Source organism: Diadema antillarum, unplaced genomic scaffold, assembly GCF_040938485.1.
Source record: "Diadema antillarum isolate AM-2024a unplaced genomic scaffold, OU_Dant_1.0 seq00000386_RagTag, whole genome shotgun sequence".
Taxonomy (NCBI): Eukaryota; Metazoa; Echinodermata; class Echinoidea; order Diadematoida; family Diadematidae; genus Diadema; species Diadema antillarum.
Window position 1 is genome coordinate 3,659,941 of NW_027271384.1, and position 15,323 is coordinate 3,675,263.

General features: G+C 45.1%; 4 protein-coding genes across 4 annotated transcripts in view; all 4 read right to left on the reverse strand.

Annotated features, from left to right (window-relative positions):
• Window positions 1-4,242, reverse strand: part of LOC139731853 (IgGFc-binding protein-like) — a 50,537-nt gene extending 46,295 nt beyond the window's left edge. Inside the window, exons 1-8 of the mRNA XM_071642728.1 lie at window positions 4,062-4,242; window positions 3,551-3,739; window positions 2,867-3,069; window positions 2,523-2,697; window positions 1,668-1,990; window positions 1,126-1,281; window positions 752-899; window positions 241-429 (exon numbers count right to left, since the gene is read on the reverse strand). Of these exons, the coding sequence (XP_071498829.1) occupies window positions 241-429; window positions 752-899; window positions 1,126-1,281; window positions 1,668-1,990; window positions 2,523-2,697; window positions 2,867-3,069; window positions 3,551-3,739; window positions 4,062-4,227 (1,549 nt within the window). The 5' untranslated portion in view covers window positions 4,228-4,242. The remainder of the gene's footprint in view (window positions 1-240; window positions 430-751; window positions 900-1,125; window positions 1,282-1,667; window positions 1,991-2,522; window positions 2,698-2,866; window positions 3,070-3,550; window positions 3,740-4,061) is intronic.
• Window positions 4,243-4,366: 124 nt separating this feature from the next.
• On the reverse strand, window positions 4,367-7,706 carry LOC139731854 (zonadhesin-like). Its single transcript, XM_071642729.1, has 7 exons — window positions 7,372-7,706; window positions 6,861-7,049; window positions 6,177-6,379; window positions 5,833-6,007; window positions 4,978-5,300; window positions 4,436-4,591; window positions 4,367-4,381 (listed from the first exon to the last, which is right to left on the reverse strand). Exons 1-7 carry the CDS (start codon window positions 7,535-7,537, stop codon window positions 4,367-4,369), a joined length of 1,227 nt encoding a protein of 408 aa, XP_071498830.1. The 5' UTR covers window positions 7,538-7,706.
• On the reverse strand, window positions 7,677-11,999 carry LOC139731855 (zonadhesin-like). The gene is made up of 9 exons (XM_071642730.1): window positions 11,598-11,999; window positions 11,056-11,211; window positions 10,682-10,829; window positions 10,171-10,359; window positions 9,487-9,689; window positions 9,143-9,317; window positions 8,288-8,610; window positions 7,746-7,901; window positions 7,677-7,691 (listed from the first exon to the last, which is right to left on the reverse strand). The coding sequence occupies exons 1-9, from the start codon at window positions 11,877-11,879 to the stop codon at window positions 7,677-7,679; spliced, it is 1,647 nt and encodes a 548-aa protein (XP_071498831.1). The 5' UTR covers window positions 11,880-11,999.
• A 436-nt stretch (window positions 12,000-12,435) lies between these two features.
• Window positions 12,436-15,309, reverse strand: LOC139731856 (alpha-tectorin-like). The gene is made up of 6 exons (XM_071642732.1): window positions 14,908-15,309; window positions 14,366-14,521; window positions 13,992-14,139; window positions 13,481-13,669; window positions 12,797-12,999; window positions 12,436-12,627 (listed from the first exon to the last, which is right to left on the reverse strand). Exons 1-6 carry the CDS (start codon window positions 15,187-15,189, stop codon window positions 12,436-12,438), a joined length of 1,170 nt encoding a protein of 389 aa, XP_071498833.1. The 5' UTR covers window positions 15,190-15,309.
• Between the last annotated feature and the right edge of the window lie 14 nt (window positions 15,310-15,323).

Sequence of the window (15,323 nt, forward strand, 5' to 3'; positions counted from 1 at the left end):
GCATCCACACTCTTCTTTCATGACTCCACAATATTTCACTTATTTCTTCCAAACTCACCGGTCGACTTTCGATGTCTTTCAAAGCCTGCTCACGGCACAGATGGTCATGTCAGACACTCTTGACACGCACTTTGTGATATCTGATCACATGGCTTCATATTTTGCACGTCTAGATTCTGATGATCAGCCAAAACAGCTTTCCACTATCCAACAAAAGTGTCATGAAACAAAAATACTTACCGCACTGGAATACAGATGCCCTCCAGTCCCCAACCAAGATTCCATTTGTTTCTCCTCGACACTTCTGAACGTATTCCTGCAGGGCTCCGCATATGACGTCGTTGTCAGGGTCAGTGAAACACAGGTCGAAGACGCAGGCATCATAGTAATCACTCACGTCCACAAAGTCTGCGCAGCCTCCAAGGGGACCTGAAAGCAAGAAACAGCTGCAAATATAAGCTCTTGGATACTACACAAACAACAAACAAAGATAAACACACACAAAAAAGAAAACAGACTGAGAAATCCCACTGGACTTTTCTGATCGAGGCGATCAGAAATCATCAGACAAATCCTCAGATAGGATGTCCCATACTCTAGATGCTTACCACGCTCATTTTCTAACTTGTACTCTTTCAACGCTTCAATAGATTGCTTTAACTTTTTATATATCATATCGACTCCTTAACTCCCACACTATACGAGTACTGTACTGCGCCGCAGTAAAATTCAATCATCTCCATCTGCTCACCGTCTGGATTGATGAAGATGTAGCAGATGTCCTCCACTCGTTGCCGCACGTCGGGGTCATCACAGCCATCAACCGGCGGGAGAACAGTGGTATCGCACTCCTCTTCATTCAGAACCCAGTCATTACCAAAGACATTCTGGAACCGTGTCTGCAAACAGAACCACATTCGTTAACACAATAAATGTAGTCCCTTTTCATCATTTTCTTGGTACTAAGTTTTGGGTACGGATGGACGATCAGGTCACTGATACATCCATAACACTGATTACGTCAAAGTCCAGTCACATGCGGAACATGTCTCTTTCCTACAATCGGATACCCTGATAGACAGGGTATTGAGAAAGGGAGTAAAAAGAGAGCAGAGTTCTACTTACGACACTTCCATCCTGGAGGCGGAAATCGTTGGATCTGTCGTCATCGAAGGTTCCGCACAGACCACAAGTAGCATTCCAGTACTGGTATGGCACCTCTATGGTTGCAGTGTTGGCTCCGTCGAAACGTACAGACAGACCAAAGGATGTTTGGATGGTCTGTAATAACGATCAGATATCAGGTCCTCTTTACCCTTCCCTTCATATCATGCCTCTATGCTCAATTCTAAAACAATTACGTATCAAGCGAAAATCTTACATCTTGGCATCATACCTGCAACAAATTTCACTTGATATTTCATTCTTGTGTCTCCTTCAAATATCTGACAATGAAATTACTTGGACACTAACATAGATGTTAATACTAGTTACTCTTTTTTTTATTGTATAAATACTAGTGTGCACCTAATCGATCCATTCTCGTAACAGGATACACTTCGGACATTTTAAATGCCCATACCTCAAAATCTACACCAATTGATGTGTTGACCCACAATCTGGGAGGCTTTCAAGACTAACGAGTAAAGTAGCTTTCATTCCCTTACCGCGTAAGACTGGTCCGAGCGAATAGTGACGCCGTTGATGAAGCTCAAGGGTGTCGTCCTCCTTGCACCGTTGACTAGAACCACTCTATTCCGCTCGATCGAATAGCTAGTGCCATTCACCTCCAGTACCACCTTGCGCAGGTACGACACTCGGTCCGATGGGTTGTTCTTGACGTTGTCTCCCCACAAGTGGAAATCCACAAGGTCCGTGCGATCGCTGCACGGCCTCACCAGCGTGTACTCACAGTCGCCCTGGAAATCATGACGACCACCGTCGAACATAGTGTAGTGCGGATCTCCCCACACGGTGCAGATTCCAGGCGCTGTTCAGAAAAGCAGTTGGAAGGTAATTAAAGCACTCTGAATAGTGGCAGCCAGAAGTCCTCACTTCTTCTCGCAACAAAATATACAGTTAGCCGCCTACACTACAGATGTATGCCATCTGCCACAAGTAAGCTTAAGGGTTTTTTTCACCTCTCGCATTTATTGCAGACTTCCTTCTATTTTGGTTTCCTCTTTCAAAACAGTACGGTGTTCATCACATACAAATTAACATGCTCTTTTACCATGCATGACTTGACTGGATCTGTACTCTAACAGCATAAAAAGAGAACACAAGTACATTTCTACAAAAGAGAGATCACTGGCACTCACAAATGGAGTCCATACACACCTACCAAACACTATCAAAATCTCTTGCAATATTGTGCTTCTTCTAAATATGAGGTACGTTTCCCGTCTACCTTCAGTTTTTCTTCTCGGACAAGATGAGCGGTCGACCAAAGGCTTGAAATACACCGCTCAGTAAGGCTCATCGCCGCCCCGCGTTCTCTATCTACTACTCAAATGACTTACCTCTGGTGCACTCTCCATTGCTGTAGGTGAAGCCGTCACGACAGTAGCAGTCTCTCACACCACCCTTGATCCTACACTCCTGGTTCTCTACGCACGCGTATGCCACACATTCCAAAGTGCCTCCAGAACAGCTGCACATTTCGGAGCAGTCATCGTTCACGTACACATCTCCTGCCTGTTTGTGCCAAAAACCAATCATTTAGATTTGCTTCAGACCATGGTCTTCGTTTCAAGCCATTTGCATCTCCATTTGCTTTCAATCCACACGACAATAATCACAGTCTTCAACGTTTTATCAAACTTAAGCTCAAACTTTACCATCAAAGGAGGAAAGCCACACTCACCGAGATGTAGCTTCCGTCTGGAAGAGTGCAACCACAATCCTCCGGCTGCACGCATGTTCCACCGTCGTCCAGCAGTCCTTCAGGGCAGCTGCAGATTTCACGGCAGGGAAGTCCGCAGTTCAGGTCGGCATCTGGATCGGCACAGCTGGGCTGGCAGGCGCTACCGCAAGATTCGTACACTGTTCCAGTCGGACACTCAAACCCTGAATAAAGACAGTTTTTAGGCAAGGATATACCTTGAACAGCATTTACAACATACAAGAACATACAACAAATGAAATACCCATTCATCACCACGAAAGCTGTACATTACTTACACCGGATACGATCGGCATCACCCAAAACACAAAGCGCTCACACGAGGCACATCAAGTCAGTACTGTCGTGGACATCCACAGCTGTACAGATTTACATTTTTCACACAAAATGCACTACCGTCATTCAGCATCCGCACTCTTCTTTCATGACTCCACAATATTTCACTTATTTCTTCCAAACTCACCGGTCGACTTTCGATGTCTTTCAAAGCCTGCTCACGGCACAGATGGTCATGTCAGACACTCTTGACACGCACTTTGTGATATCTGATCACATGGCTTCATATTTTGCACGTCTAGATTCTGATGATCAGCCAAAACAGCTTTCCACTATAGAAAAAAAGTGTCATGACACAAAAATACTTACCGCACTGGAATACAGATGCCCTCCAGTCCCCAACCAAGATTCCATTTGTTTCTCCTCGACACTTCTGAACGTATTCCTGCAGGGCTCCGCATATGACGTCGTTGTCAGGGTCAGTGAAACACAGGTCGAAGACGCAGGCATCATAGTAATCACTCACGTCCACAAAGTCTGCGCAGCCTCCAAGGGGACCTGAAAGCAAGAAACAGCTGCAAATATAAGCTCTTGGATACTACACAAACAACAAACAAAGATAAACACACACAAAAAAGAAAACAGACTGAGAAATCCCACTGGACTTTTCTGATCGAGGCGATCAGAAATCATCAGACAAATCCTCAGATAGGATGTCCCATACTCTAGATGCTTACCACGCTCATTTTCTAACTTGTACTCTTTCAACGCTTCAATAGATTGCTTTAACTTTTTATATATCATATCGACTCCTTAACTCCCACACTATACGAGTACTGTACTGCGCCGCAGTAAAATTCAATCATCTCCATCTGCTCACCGTCTGGATTGATGAAGATGTAGCAGATGTCCTCCACTCGTTGCCGCACGTCGGGGTCATCACAGCCATCAACCGGCGGGAGAACAGTGGTATCGCACTCCTCTTCATTCAGAACCCAGTCATTACCAAAGACATTCTGGAACCGTGTCTGCAAACAGAACCACATTCGTTAACACAATAAATGTAGTCCCTTTTCATCATTTTCTTGGTACTAAGTTTTGGGTACGGATGGACGATCAGGTCACTGATACATCCATAACACTGATTACGTCAAAGTCCAGTCACATGCGGAACATGTCTCTTTCCTACAATCGGATACCCTGATAGACAGGGTATTGAGAAAGGGAGTAAAAAGAGAGCAGAGTTCTACTTACGACACTTCCATCCTGGAGGCGGAAATCGTTGGATCTGTCGTCATCGAAGGTTCCGCACAGACCACAAGTAGCATTCCAGTACTGGTATGGCACCTCTATGGTTGCAGTGTTGGCTCCGTCGAAACGTACAGACAGACCAAAGGATGTTTGGATGGTCTGTAATAACGATCAGATATCAGGTCCTCTTTACCCTTCCCTTCATATCATGCCTCTATGCTCAATTCTAAAACAATTACGTATCAAGCGAAAATCTTACATCTTGGCATCATACCTGCAACAAATTTCACTTGATATTTCATTCTTGTGTCTCCTTCAAATATCTGACAATGAAATTACTTGGACACTAACATAGATGTTAATACTAGTTACTCTTTTTTTTATTGTATAAATACTAGTGTGCACCTAATCGATCCATCCTCGTAACAGGATACACTTCGGACATTTTAAATGCCCATACCTCAAAATCTACACCAATTGATGTGTTGACCCACAATCTGGGAGGCTTTCAAGACTAACGAGTAAAGTAGCTTTCATTCCCTTACCGCGTAAGACTGGTCCGAGCGAATAGTGACGCCGTTGATGAAGCTCAAGGGTGTCGTCCTCCTTGCACCGTTGACTAGAACCACTCTATTCCGCTCGATCGAATAGCTAGTGCCATTCACCTCCAGTACCACCTTGCGCAGGTACGACACTCGGTCCGATGGGTTGTTCTTGACGTTGTCTCCCCACAAGTGGAAATCCACAAGGTCCGTGCGATCGCTGCACGGCCTCACCAGCGTGTACTCACAGTCGCCCTGGAAGTCATGACGACCACCGTCGAACATAGTGTAGTGCGGATCTCCCCACACGGTGCAGATTCCAGGCGCTGTTCAGAAAAGCAGTTGGAAGGTAATTAAAGCACTCTGAATAGTGGCAGCCAGAAGTCCTCACTTCTTCTCGCAACAAAATATACAATTAGCCGCCTACACTACAGATGTATGCCATCTGCCACAAGTAAGCTTAAGGGTTTTTTTCACCTCTCGCATTTATTGCAGACTTCCTTCTATTTTGGTTTCCTCTTTCAAAACAGTACGGTGTTCATCACATACAAATTAACATGCTCTTTTACCATGCATGACTTGACTGGATCTGTACTCTAACAGCATAAAAAGAGAACACAAGTACATTTCTACAAAAGAGAGATCACTGGCACTCACAAATGGAGTCCATACACACCTACCAAACACTATCAAAATCTCTTGCAATATTGTGCTTCTTCTAAATATGAGGTACGTTTCCCGTCTACCTTCAGTTTTTCTTCTCGGACAAGATGAGCGGTCGACCAAAGGCTTGAAATACACCGCTCAGTAAGGCTCATCGCCGCCCCGCGTTCTCTATCTACTACTCAAATGACTTACCTCTGGTGCACTCTCCATTGCTGTAGGTGAAGCCGTCACGACAGTAGCAGTCTCTCACACCACCCTTGATCCTACACTCCTGGTTCTCCACGCACGCGTATGCCACACATTCCAAAGTGCCTCCAGAACAGCTGCACATCTCGGAGCAGTCATCGTTCACGTACACATCTCCTGCCTGTTTGTGCCAAAAACCAATCATTTAGATTTGCTTTAGACCATGGTCTTCGTTTCAAGCCATTTGCATCTCCATTTGCTTTCAATCCACACGACAATAATCACAGTCTTCAACGTTTTATCAAACTTAAGCTCAAACTTTACCATCAAAGGAGGAAAGCCACACTCACCGAGATGTAGCTTCCGTCTGGAAGAGTGCAACCACAATCCTCCGGCTGCACGCATGTTCCACCGTCGTCCAGCAGTCCTTCAGGGCAGCTGCAGATTTCACGGCAGGGAAGTCCGCAGTTCAGGTCGGCATCTGGATCGGCACAGCTGGGCTGGCAGGCGCTACCGCAAGATTCGTACACTGTTCCAGTCGGACACTCAAACCCTGAATAAAGACAGTTTTTAGGCAAGGATATACCTTGAACAGCATTTACAACATACAAGAACATACAACAAATGAAATACCCATTCATCACCACGAAAGGTGTACATTACTTACACCAGATACGATCGGCATCACCCAAAACACAAAGCGCTCACACGAGGCACATCAAGTCAGTACTGTCGTGGACATCCACAGCTGTACAGATTTACATTTTTCACACAAAATGCACTACCGTCATTCAGCATCCGCACTCTTCTTTCATGACTCCACAATATTTCACTTATTTCTTCCAAACTCACCGGTCGACTTTCGATGTCTTTCAAAGCCTGCTCACGGCACAGATGGTCATGTCAGACACTCTTGACACGCACTTTGTGATATCTGATCACATGGCCTCATATTTTGCACGTCTAGATTCTGATGATCAGCCAAAACAGCTTTCCACTATACAACAAAAGTGTCATGACACAAAAATACTTACCGCACTGGAATACAGATGCCCTCCAGTCCCCAACCAAGATTCCATTTGTTTCTCCTCGACACTTCTGAACGTATTCCTGCAGGGCTCCGCATATGACGTCGTTGTCAGGGTCAGTGAAACACAGGTCGAAGACGCAGGCATCATAGTAATCACTCACGTCCACAAAGTCTGCGCAGCCTCCAAGGGGACCTGAAAGCAAGAAACAGCTGCAAATATAAGCTCTTGGATACTACACAAACAACAAACAAAGATAAACACACACAAAAAAGAAAACAGACTGAGAAATCCCACTGGACTTTTCTGATCGAGGCGATCAGAAATCATCAGACAAATCCTCAGATAGGATGTCCCATACTCTAGATGCTTACCACGCTCATTTTCTAACTTGTACTCTTTCAACGCTTCAATAGATTGCTTTAACTTTTTATATATCATATCGACTCCTTAACTCCCACACTATACGAGTACTGTACTGCGCCGCAGTAAAATTCAATCATCTCCATCTGCTCACCGTCTGGATTGATGAAGATGTAGCAGATGTCCTCCACTCGTTGCCGCACGTCGGGGTCATCACAGCCATCAACCGGCGGGAGAACAGTGGTATCGCACTCCTCTTCATTCAGAACCCAGTCATTACCAAAGACATTCTGGAACCGTGTCTGCAAACAGAACCACATTCGTTAACACAATAAATGTAGTCCCTTTTCATCATTTTCTTGGTACTAAGTTTTGGGTACGGATGGACGATCAGGTCACTGATACATCCATAACACTGATTACGTCAAAGTCCAGTCACATGCGGAACATGTCTCTTTCCTACAATCGGATACCCTGATAGACAGGGTATTGAGAAAGGGAGTAAAAAGAGAGCAGAGTTCTACTTACGACACTTCCATCCTGGAGGCGGAAATCGTTGGATCTGTCGTCATCGAAGGTTCCGCACAGACCACAAGTAGCATTCCAGTACTGGTATGGCACCTCTATGGTTGCAGTGTTGGCTCCGTCGAAACGTACAGACAGACCAAAGGATGTTTGGATGGTCTGTAATAACGATCAGATATCAGGTCCTCTTTACCCTTCCCTTCATATCATGCCTCTATGCTCAATTCTAAAACAATTACGTATCAAGCGAAAATCTTACATCTTGGCATCATACCTGCAACAAATTTCACTTGATATTTCATTCTTGTGTCTCCTTCAAATATCTGACAATGAAATTACTTGGACACTAACATAGATGTTAATACTAGTTACTCTTTTTTTTATTGTATAAATACTAGTGTGCACCTAATCGATCCATCCTCGTAACAGGATACACTTCGGACATTTTAAATGCCCATACCTCAAAATCTACACCAATTGATGTGTTGACCCACAATCTGGGAGGCTTTCAAGACTAACGAGTAAAGTAGCTTTCATTCCCTTACCGCGTAAGACTGGTCCGAGCGAATAGTGACGCCGTTGATGAAGCTCAAGGGTGTCGTCCTCCTTGCACCGTTGACTAGAACCACTCTATTCCGCTCGATCGAATAGCTAGTGCCATTCACCTCCAGTACCACCTTGCGCAGGTACGACACTCGGTCCGATGGGTTGTTCTTGACGTTGTCTCCCCACAAGTGGAAATCCACAAGGTCCGTGCGATCGCTGCACGGCCTCACCAGCGTGTACTCACAGTCGCCCTGGAAGTCATGACGACCACCGTCGAACATAGTGTAGTGCGGATCTCCCCACACGGTGCAGATTCCAGGCGCTGTTCAGAAAAGCAGTTGGAAGGTAATTAAAGCACTCTGAATAGTGGCAGCCAGAAGTCCTCACTTCTTCTCGCAACAAAATATACAATTAGCCGCCTACACTACAGATGTATGCCATCTGCCACAAGTAAGCTTAAGGGTTTTTTTCACCTCTCGCATTTATTGCAGACTTCCTTCTATTTTGGTTTCCTCTTTCAAAACAGTACGGTGTTCATCACATACAAATTAACATGCTCTTTTACCATGCATGACTTGACTGGATCTGTACTCTAACAGCATAAAAAGAGAACACAAGTACATTTCTACAAAAGAGAGATCACTGGCACTCACAAATGGAGTCCATACACACCTACCAAACACTATCAAAATCTCTTGCAATATTGTGCTTCTTCTAAATATGAGGTACGTTTCCCGTCTACCTTCAGTTTTTCTTCTCGGACAAGATGAGCGGTCGACCAAAGGCTTGAAATACACCGCTCAGTAAGGCTCATCGCCGCCCCGCGTTCTCTATCTACTACTCAAATGACTTACCTCTGGTGCACTCTCCATTGCTGTAGGTGAAGCCGTCACGACAGTAGCAGTCTCTCACACCACCCTTGATCCTACACTCCTGGTTCTCTACGCACGCGTATGCCACACATTCCAAAGTGCCTCCAGAACAGCTGCACATTTCGGAGCAGTCATCGTTCACGTACACATCTCCTGCCTGTTTGTGCCAAAAACCAATCATTTAGATTTGCTTCAGACCATGGTCTTCGTTTCAAGCCATTTGCATCTCCATTTGCTTTCAATCCACACGACAATAATCACAGTCTTCAACGTTTTATCAAACTTAAGCTCAAACTTTACCATCAAAGGAGGAAAGCCACACTCACCGAGATGTAGCTTCCGTCTGGAAGAGTGCAACCACAATCCTCCGGCTGCACGCATGTTCCACCGTCGTCCAGCAGTCCTTCAGGGCAGCTGCAGATTTCACGGCAGGGAAGTCCGCAGTTCAGGTCGGCATCTGGATCGGCACAGCTGGGCTGGCAGGCGCTACCGCAAGATTCGTACACTGTTCCAGTCGGACACTCAAACCCTGAATAAAGACAGTTTTTAGGCAAGGATATACCTTGAACAGCATTTACAACGTACAAGAACATACAACAAATGAAATACCCATTCATCACCACGAAAGCTGTACATTACTTACACCGGATACGATCGGCATCACCCAAAACACAAAGCGCTCACACGAGGCCCATCAAGTCAGTACTGTCGTGGACATCCACAGCTGTACAGATTTACATTTTTCACACAAAATGCACTACCGTCATTCAGCATCCGCACTCTTCTTTCATGACTCCACAATATTTCACTTATTTCTTCCAAACTCACCGGTCGACTTTCGATGTCTTTCAAAGCCTGCTCACGGCACAGATGGTCATGTCAGACACTCTTGACACGCACTTTGTGATATCTGATCACATGGCCTCATATTTTGCACGTCTAGATTCTGATGATCAGCCAAAACAGCTTTCCACTATACAACAAAAGTGTCATGACACAAAAATACTTACCGCACTGGAATACAGATGCCCTCCAGTCCCCAACCAAGATTCCATTTGTTTCTCCTCGACACTTCTGAACGTATTCCTGCAGGGCTCCGCATATGACGTCGTTGTCAGGGTCAGTGAAACACAGGTCGAAGACGCAGGCATCATAGTAATCACTCACGTCCACAAAGTCTGCGCAGCCTCCAAGGGGACCTGAAAGCAAGAAACAGCTGCAAATATAAGCTCTTGGATACTACACAAACAACAAACAAAGATAAACACACACAAAAAAGAAAACAGACTGAGAAATCCCACTGGACTTTTCTGATCGAGGCGATCAGAAATCATCAGACAAATCCTCAGATAGGATGTCCCATACTCTAGATGCTTACCACGCTCATTTTCTAACTTGTACTCTTTCAACGCTTCAATAGATTGCTTTAACTTTTTATATATCATATCGACTCCTTAACTCCCACACTATACGAGTACTGTACTGCGCCGCAGTAAAATTCAATCATCTCCATCTGCTCACCGTCTGGATTGATGAAGATGTAGCAGATGTCCTCCACTCGTTGCCGCACGTCGGGGTCATCACAGCCATCAACCGGCGGGAGAACAGTGGTATCGCACTCCTCTTCATTCAGAACCCAGTCATTACCAAAGACATTCTGGAACCGTGTCTGCAAACAGAACCACATTCGTTAACACAATAAATGTAGTCCCTTTTCATCATTTTCTTGGTACTAAGTTTTGGGTACGGATGGACGATCAGGTCACTGATACATCCATAACACTGATTACGTCAAAGTCCAGTCACATGCGGAACATGTCTCTTTCCTACAATCGGATACCCTGATAGACAGGGTATTGAGAAAGGGAGTAAAAAGAGAGCAGAGTTCTACTTACGACACTTCCATCCTGGAGGCGGAAATCGTTGGATCTGTCGTCATCGAAGGTTCCGCACAGACCACAAGTAGCATTCCAGTACTGGTATGGCACCTCTATGGTTGCAGTGTTGGCTCCGTCGAAACGTACAGACAGACCAAAGGATGTTTGGATGGTCTGTAATAACGATCAGATATCAGGTCCTCTTTACCCTTCCCTTCATATCATGCCTCTATGCTCAATTCTAAAACAATTACGTATCAAGCGAAAATCTTACATCTTGGCATCATACCTGCAACAAATTTCACTTGATATTTCATTCTTGTGTCTCCTTCAAATATCTGACAATGAAATTACTTGGACACTAACATAGATGTTAATACTAGTTACTCTTTTTTTTATTGTATAAATACTAGTGTGCACCTAATCGATCCATCCTCGTAACAGGATACACTTCGGACATTTTAAATGCCCATACCTCAAAATCTACACCAATTGATGTGTTGACCCACAATCTGGGAGGCTTTCAAGACTAACGAGTAAAGTAGCTTTCATTCCCTTACCGCGTAAGACTGGTCCGAGCGAATAGTGACGCCGTTGATGAAGCTCAAGGGTGTCGTCCTCCTTGCACCGTTGACTAGAACCACTCTATTCCGCTCGATCGAATAGCTAGTGCCATTCACCTCCAGTACCACCTTGCGCAGGTACGACACTCGGTCCGATGGGTTGTTCTTGACGTTGTCTCCCCACAAGTGGAAATCCACAAGGTCCGTGCGATCGCTGCACGGCCTCACCAGCGTGTACTCACAGTCGCCCTGGAAGTCATGACGACCACCGTCGAACATAGTGTAGTGCGGATCTCCCCACACGGTGCAGATTCCAGGCGCTGTTCAGAAAAGCAGTTGGAAGGTAATTAAAGCACTCTGAATAGTGGCAGCCAGAAGTCCTCACTTCTTCTCGCAACAAAATATACAATTAGCCGCCTACACTACAGATGTATGCCATCTGCCACAAGTAAGCTTAAGGGTTTTTTTCACCTCTCGCATTTATTGCAGACTTCCTTCTATTTTGGTTTCCTCTTTCAAAACAGTACGGTGTTCATCACATACAAATTAACATGCTCTTTTACCATGCATGACTTGACTGGATCTGTACTCTAACAGCATAAAAAGAGAACACAAGTACATTTCTACAAAAGAGAGATCACTGGCACTCACAAATGGAGTCCATACACACCTACCAAACACTATCAAAATCTCTTGCAATATTGTGCTTCTTCTAAATATGAGGTACGTTTCCCGTCTACCTTCAGTTTTTCTTCTCGGACAAGATGAGCGGTCGACCAAAGGCTTGAAATACACCGCTCAGTAAGGCTCATCGCCGCCCCGCGTTCTCTATCTACTACTCAAATGACTTACCTCTGGTGCACTCTCCATTGCTGTAGGTGAAGCCGTCACGACAGTAGCAGTCTCTCACACCACCCTTGATCCTACACTCCTGGTTCTCCACGCACGCGTATGCCACACATTCCAAAGTGCCTCCAGAACAGCTGCACATTTCGGAGCAGTCATCGTTCACGTACACATCTCCTGCCTGTTTGTGCCAAAAACCAATCATTTAGATTTGCTTTAGACCATGGTCTTCGTTTCAAGCCATTTGCATCTCCATTTGCTTTCAATCCACACGACAATAATCACAGTCTTCAACGTTTTATCAAACTTAAGCTCAAACTTTACCATCAAAGGAGGAAAGCCACACTCACCGAGATGTAGCTTCCGTCTGGAAGAGTGCAACCACAATCCTCCGGCTGCACGCATGTTCCACCGTCGTCCAGCAGTCCTTCAGGGCAGCTGCAGATTTCACGGCAGGGAAGTCCGCAGTTCAGGTCGGCATCTGGATCGGCACAGCTGGGCTGGCAGGCGCTACCGCAAGATTCGTACACTGTTCCAGTCGGACACTCAAACCCTGAATAAAGACAGTTTTTAGGCAAGGATATACCTTGAACAGCATTTACAACATACAAGAACATACAACAAATGAAATACCCATTCATCACCACGAAAGGTGTACATTACTTACACCAGATACGATCGGCATCACCCAAAACACAAAGCGCTCACACGAGGCACATCAAGTCAGTACTGTCGTGGACATCCACAGCTGTACAGATTTACATTTTTCACACAAAATGCACTACCGTCATTCAGCATCCACACTCTTCTTTCATGACTCCACAATATTTCACTTATTTCTTCCAAACTCACCGGTCGACTTTCGATGTCTTTCAAAGCCTGCTCACGGCACAGATGGTCATGTCAGACACTCTTGACACGCACTTTGTGATATCTGATCACATGGCTTCATATTTTGCACGTCTAGATTCTGATGATCAGCCAAAACAGCTTTCCACTATCCAACAAAAGTGTCATGAAACAAAAATACTTACCGCACTGGAATACAGATGCCCTCCAGTCCCCAACCAAGATTCCATTTGTTTCTCCTCGACACTTCTGAACGTATTCCTGCAGGGCTCCGCATATGACGTCGTTGTCAGGGTCAGTGAAACACAGGTCGAAGACGCAGGCATCATAGTAATCACTCACGTCCACAAAGTCTGCGCAGCCTCCAAGGGGACCTGAAAGCAAGAAACAGCTGCAAATATAAGCTCTTGGATACTACACAAACAACAAACAAAGATAAACACACACAAAAAAGAAAACAGACTGAGAAATCCCACTGGACTTTTCTGATCGAGGCGATCAGAAATCATCAGACAAATCCTCAGATAGGATGTCCCATACTCTAGATGCTTACCACGCTCATTTTCTAACTTGTACTCTTTCAACGCTTCAATAGATTGCTTTAACTTTTTATATATCATATCGACTCCTTAACTCCCACACTATACGAGTACTGTACTGCGCCGCAGTAAAATTCAATCATCTCCATCTGCTCACCGTCTGGATTGATGAAGATGTAGCAGATGTCCTCCACTCGTTGCCGCACGTCGGGGTCATCACAGCCATCAACCGGCGGGAGAACAGTGGTATCGCACTCCTCTTCATTCAGAACCCAGTCATTACCAAAGACATTCTGGAACCGTGTCTGCAAACAGAACCACATTCGTTAACACAATAAATGTAGTCCCTTTTCATCATTTTCTTGGTACTAAGTTTTGGGTACGGATGGACGATCAGGTCACTGATACATCCATAACACTGATTACGTCAAAGTCCAGTCACATGCGGAACATGTCTCTTTCCTACAATCGGATACCCTGATAGACAGGGTATTGAGAAAGGGAGTAAAAAGAGAGCAGAGTTCTACTTACGACACTTCCATCCTGGAGGCGGAAATCGTTGGATCTGTCGTCATCGAAGGTTCCGCACAGACCACAAGTAGCATTCCAGTACTGGTATGGCACCTCTATGGTTGCAGTGTTGGCTCCGTCGAAACGTACAGACAGACCAAAGGATGTTTGGATGGTCTGTAATAACGATCAGATATCAGGTCCTCTTTACCCTTCCCTTCATATCATGCCTCTATGCTCAATTCTAAAACAATTACGTATCAAGCGAAAATCTTACATCTTGGCATCATACCTGCAACAAATTTCACTTGATATTTCATTCTTGTGTCTCCTTCAAATATCTGACAATGAAATTACTTGGACACTAACATAGATGTTAATACTAGTTACTCTTTTTTTTATTGTATAAATACTAGTGTGCACCTAATCGATCCATCCTCGTAACAGGATACACTTCGGACATTTTAAATGCCCATACCTCAAAATCTACACCAATTGATGTGTTGACCCACAATCTGGGAGGCTTTCAAGACTAACGAGTAAAGTAGCTTTCATTCCCTTACCGCGTAAGACTGGTCCGAGCGAATAGTGACGCCGTTGATGAAGCTCAAGGGTGTCGTCCTCCTTGCACCGTTGACTAGAACCACTCTATTCCGCTCGATCGAATAGCTAGTGCCATTCACCTCCAGTACCACCTTGCGCAGGTACGACACTCGGTCCGATGGGTTGTTCTTGACGTTGTCTCCCCACAAGTGGAAATCCACAAGGTCCGTGCGATCGCTGCACGGCCTCACCAGCGTGTACTCACAGTCGCCCTGGAAGTCATGACGACCACCGTCGAACATAGTGTAGTGCGGATCTCCCCACACGGTGCAGATTCCAGGCGCTGTTCAGAAAAGCAGTTGGAAGGTAATTAAAGCACTCTGAATAGTGGCAGCCAGAAGTCCTCACTTCTTCTCGCAACAAAATATACAATTAG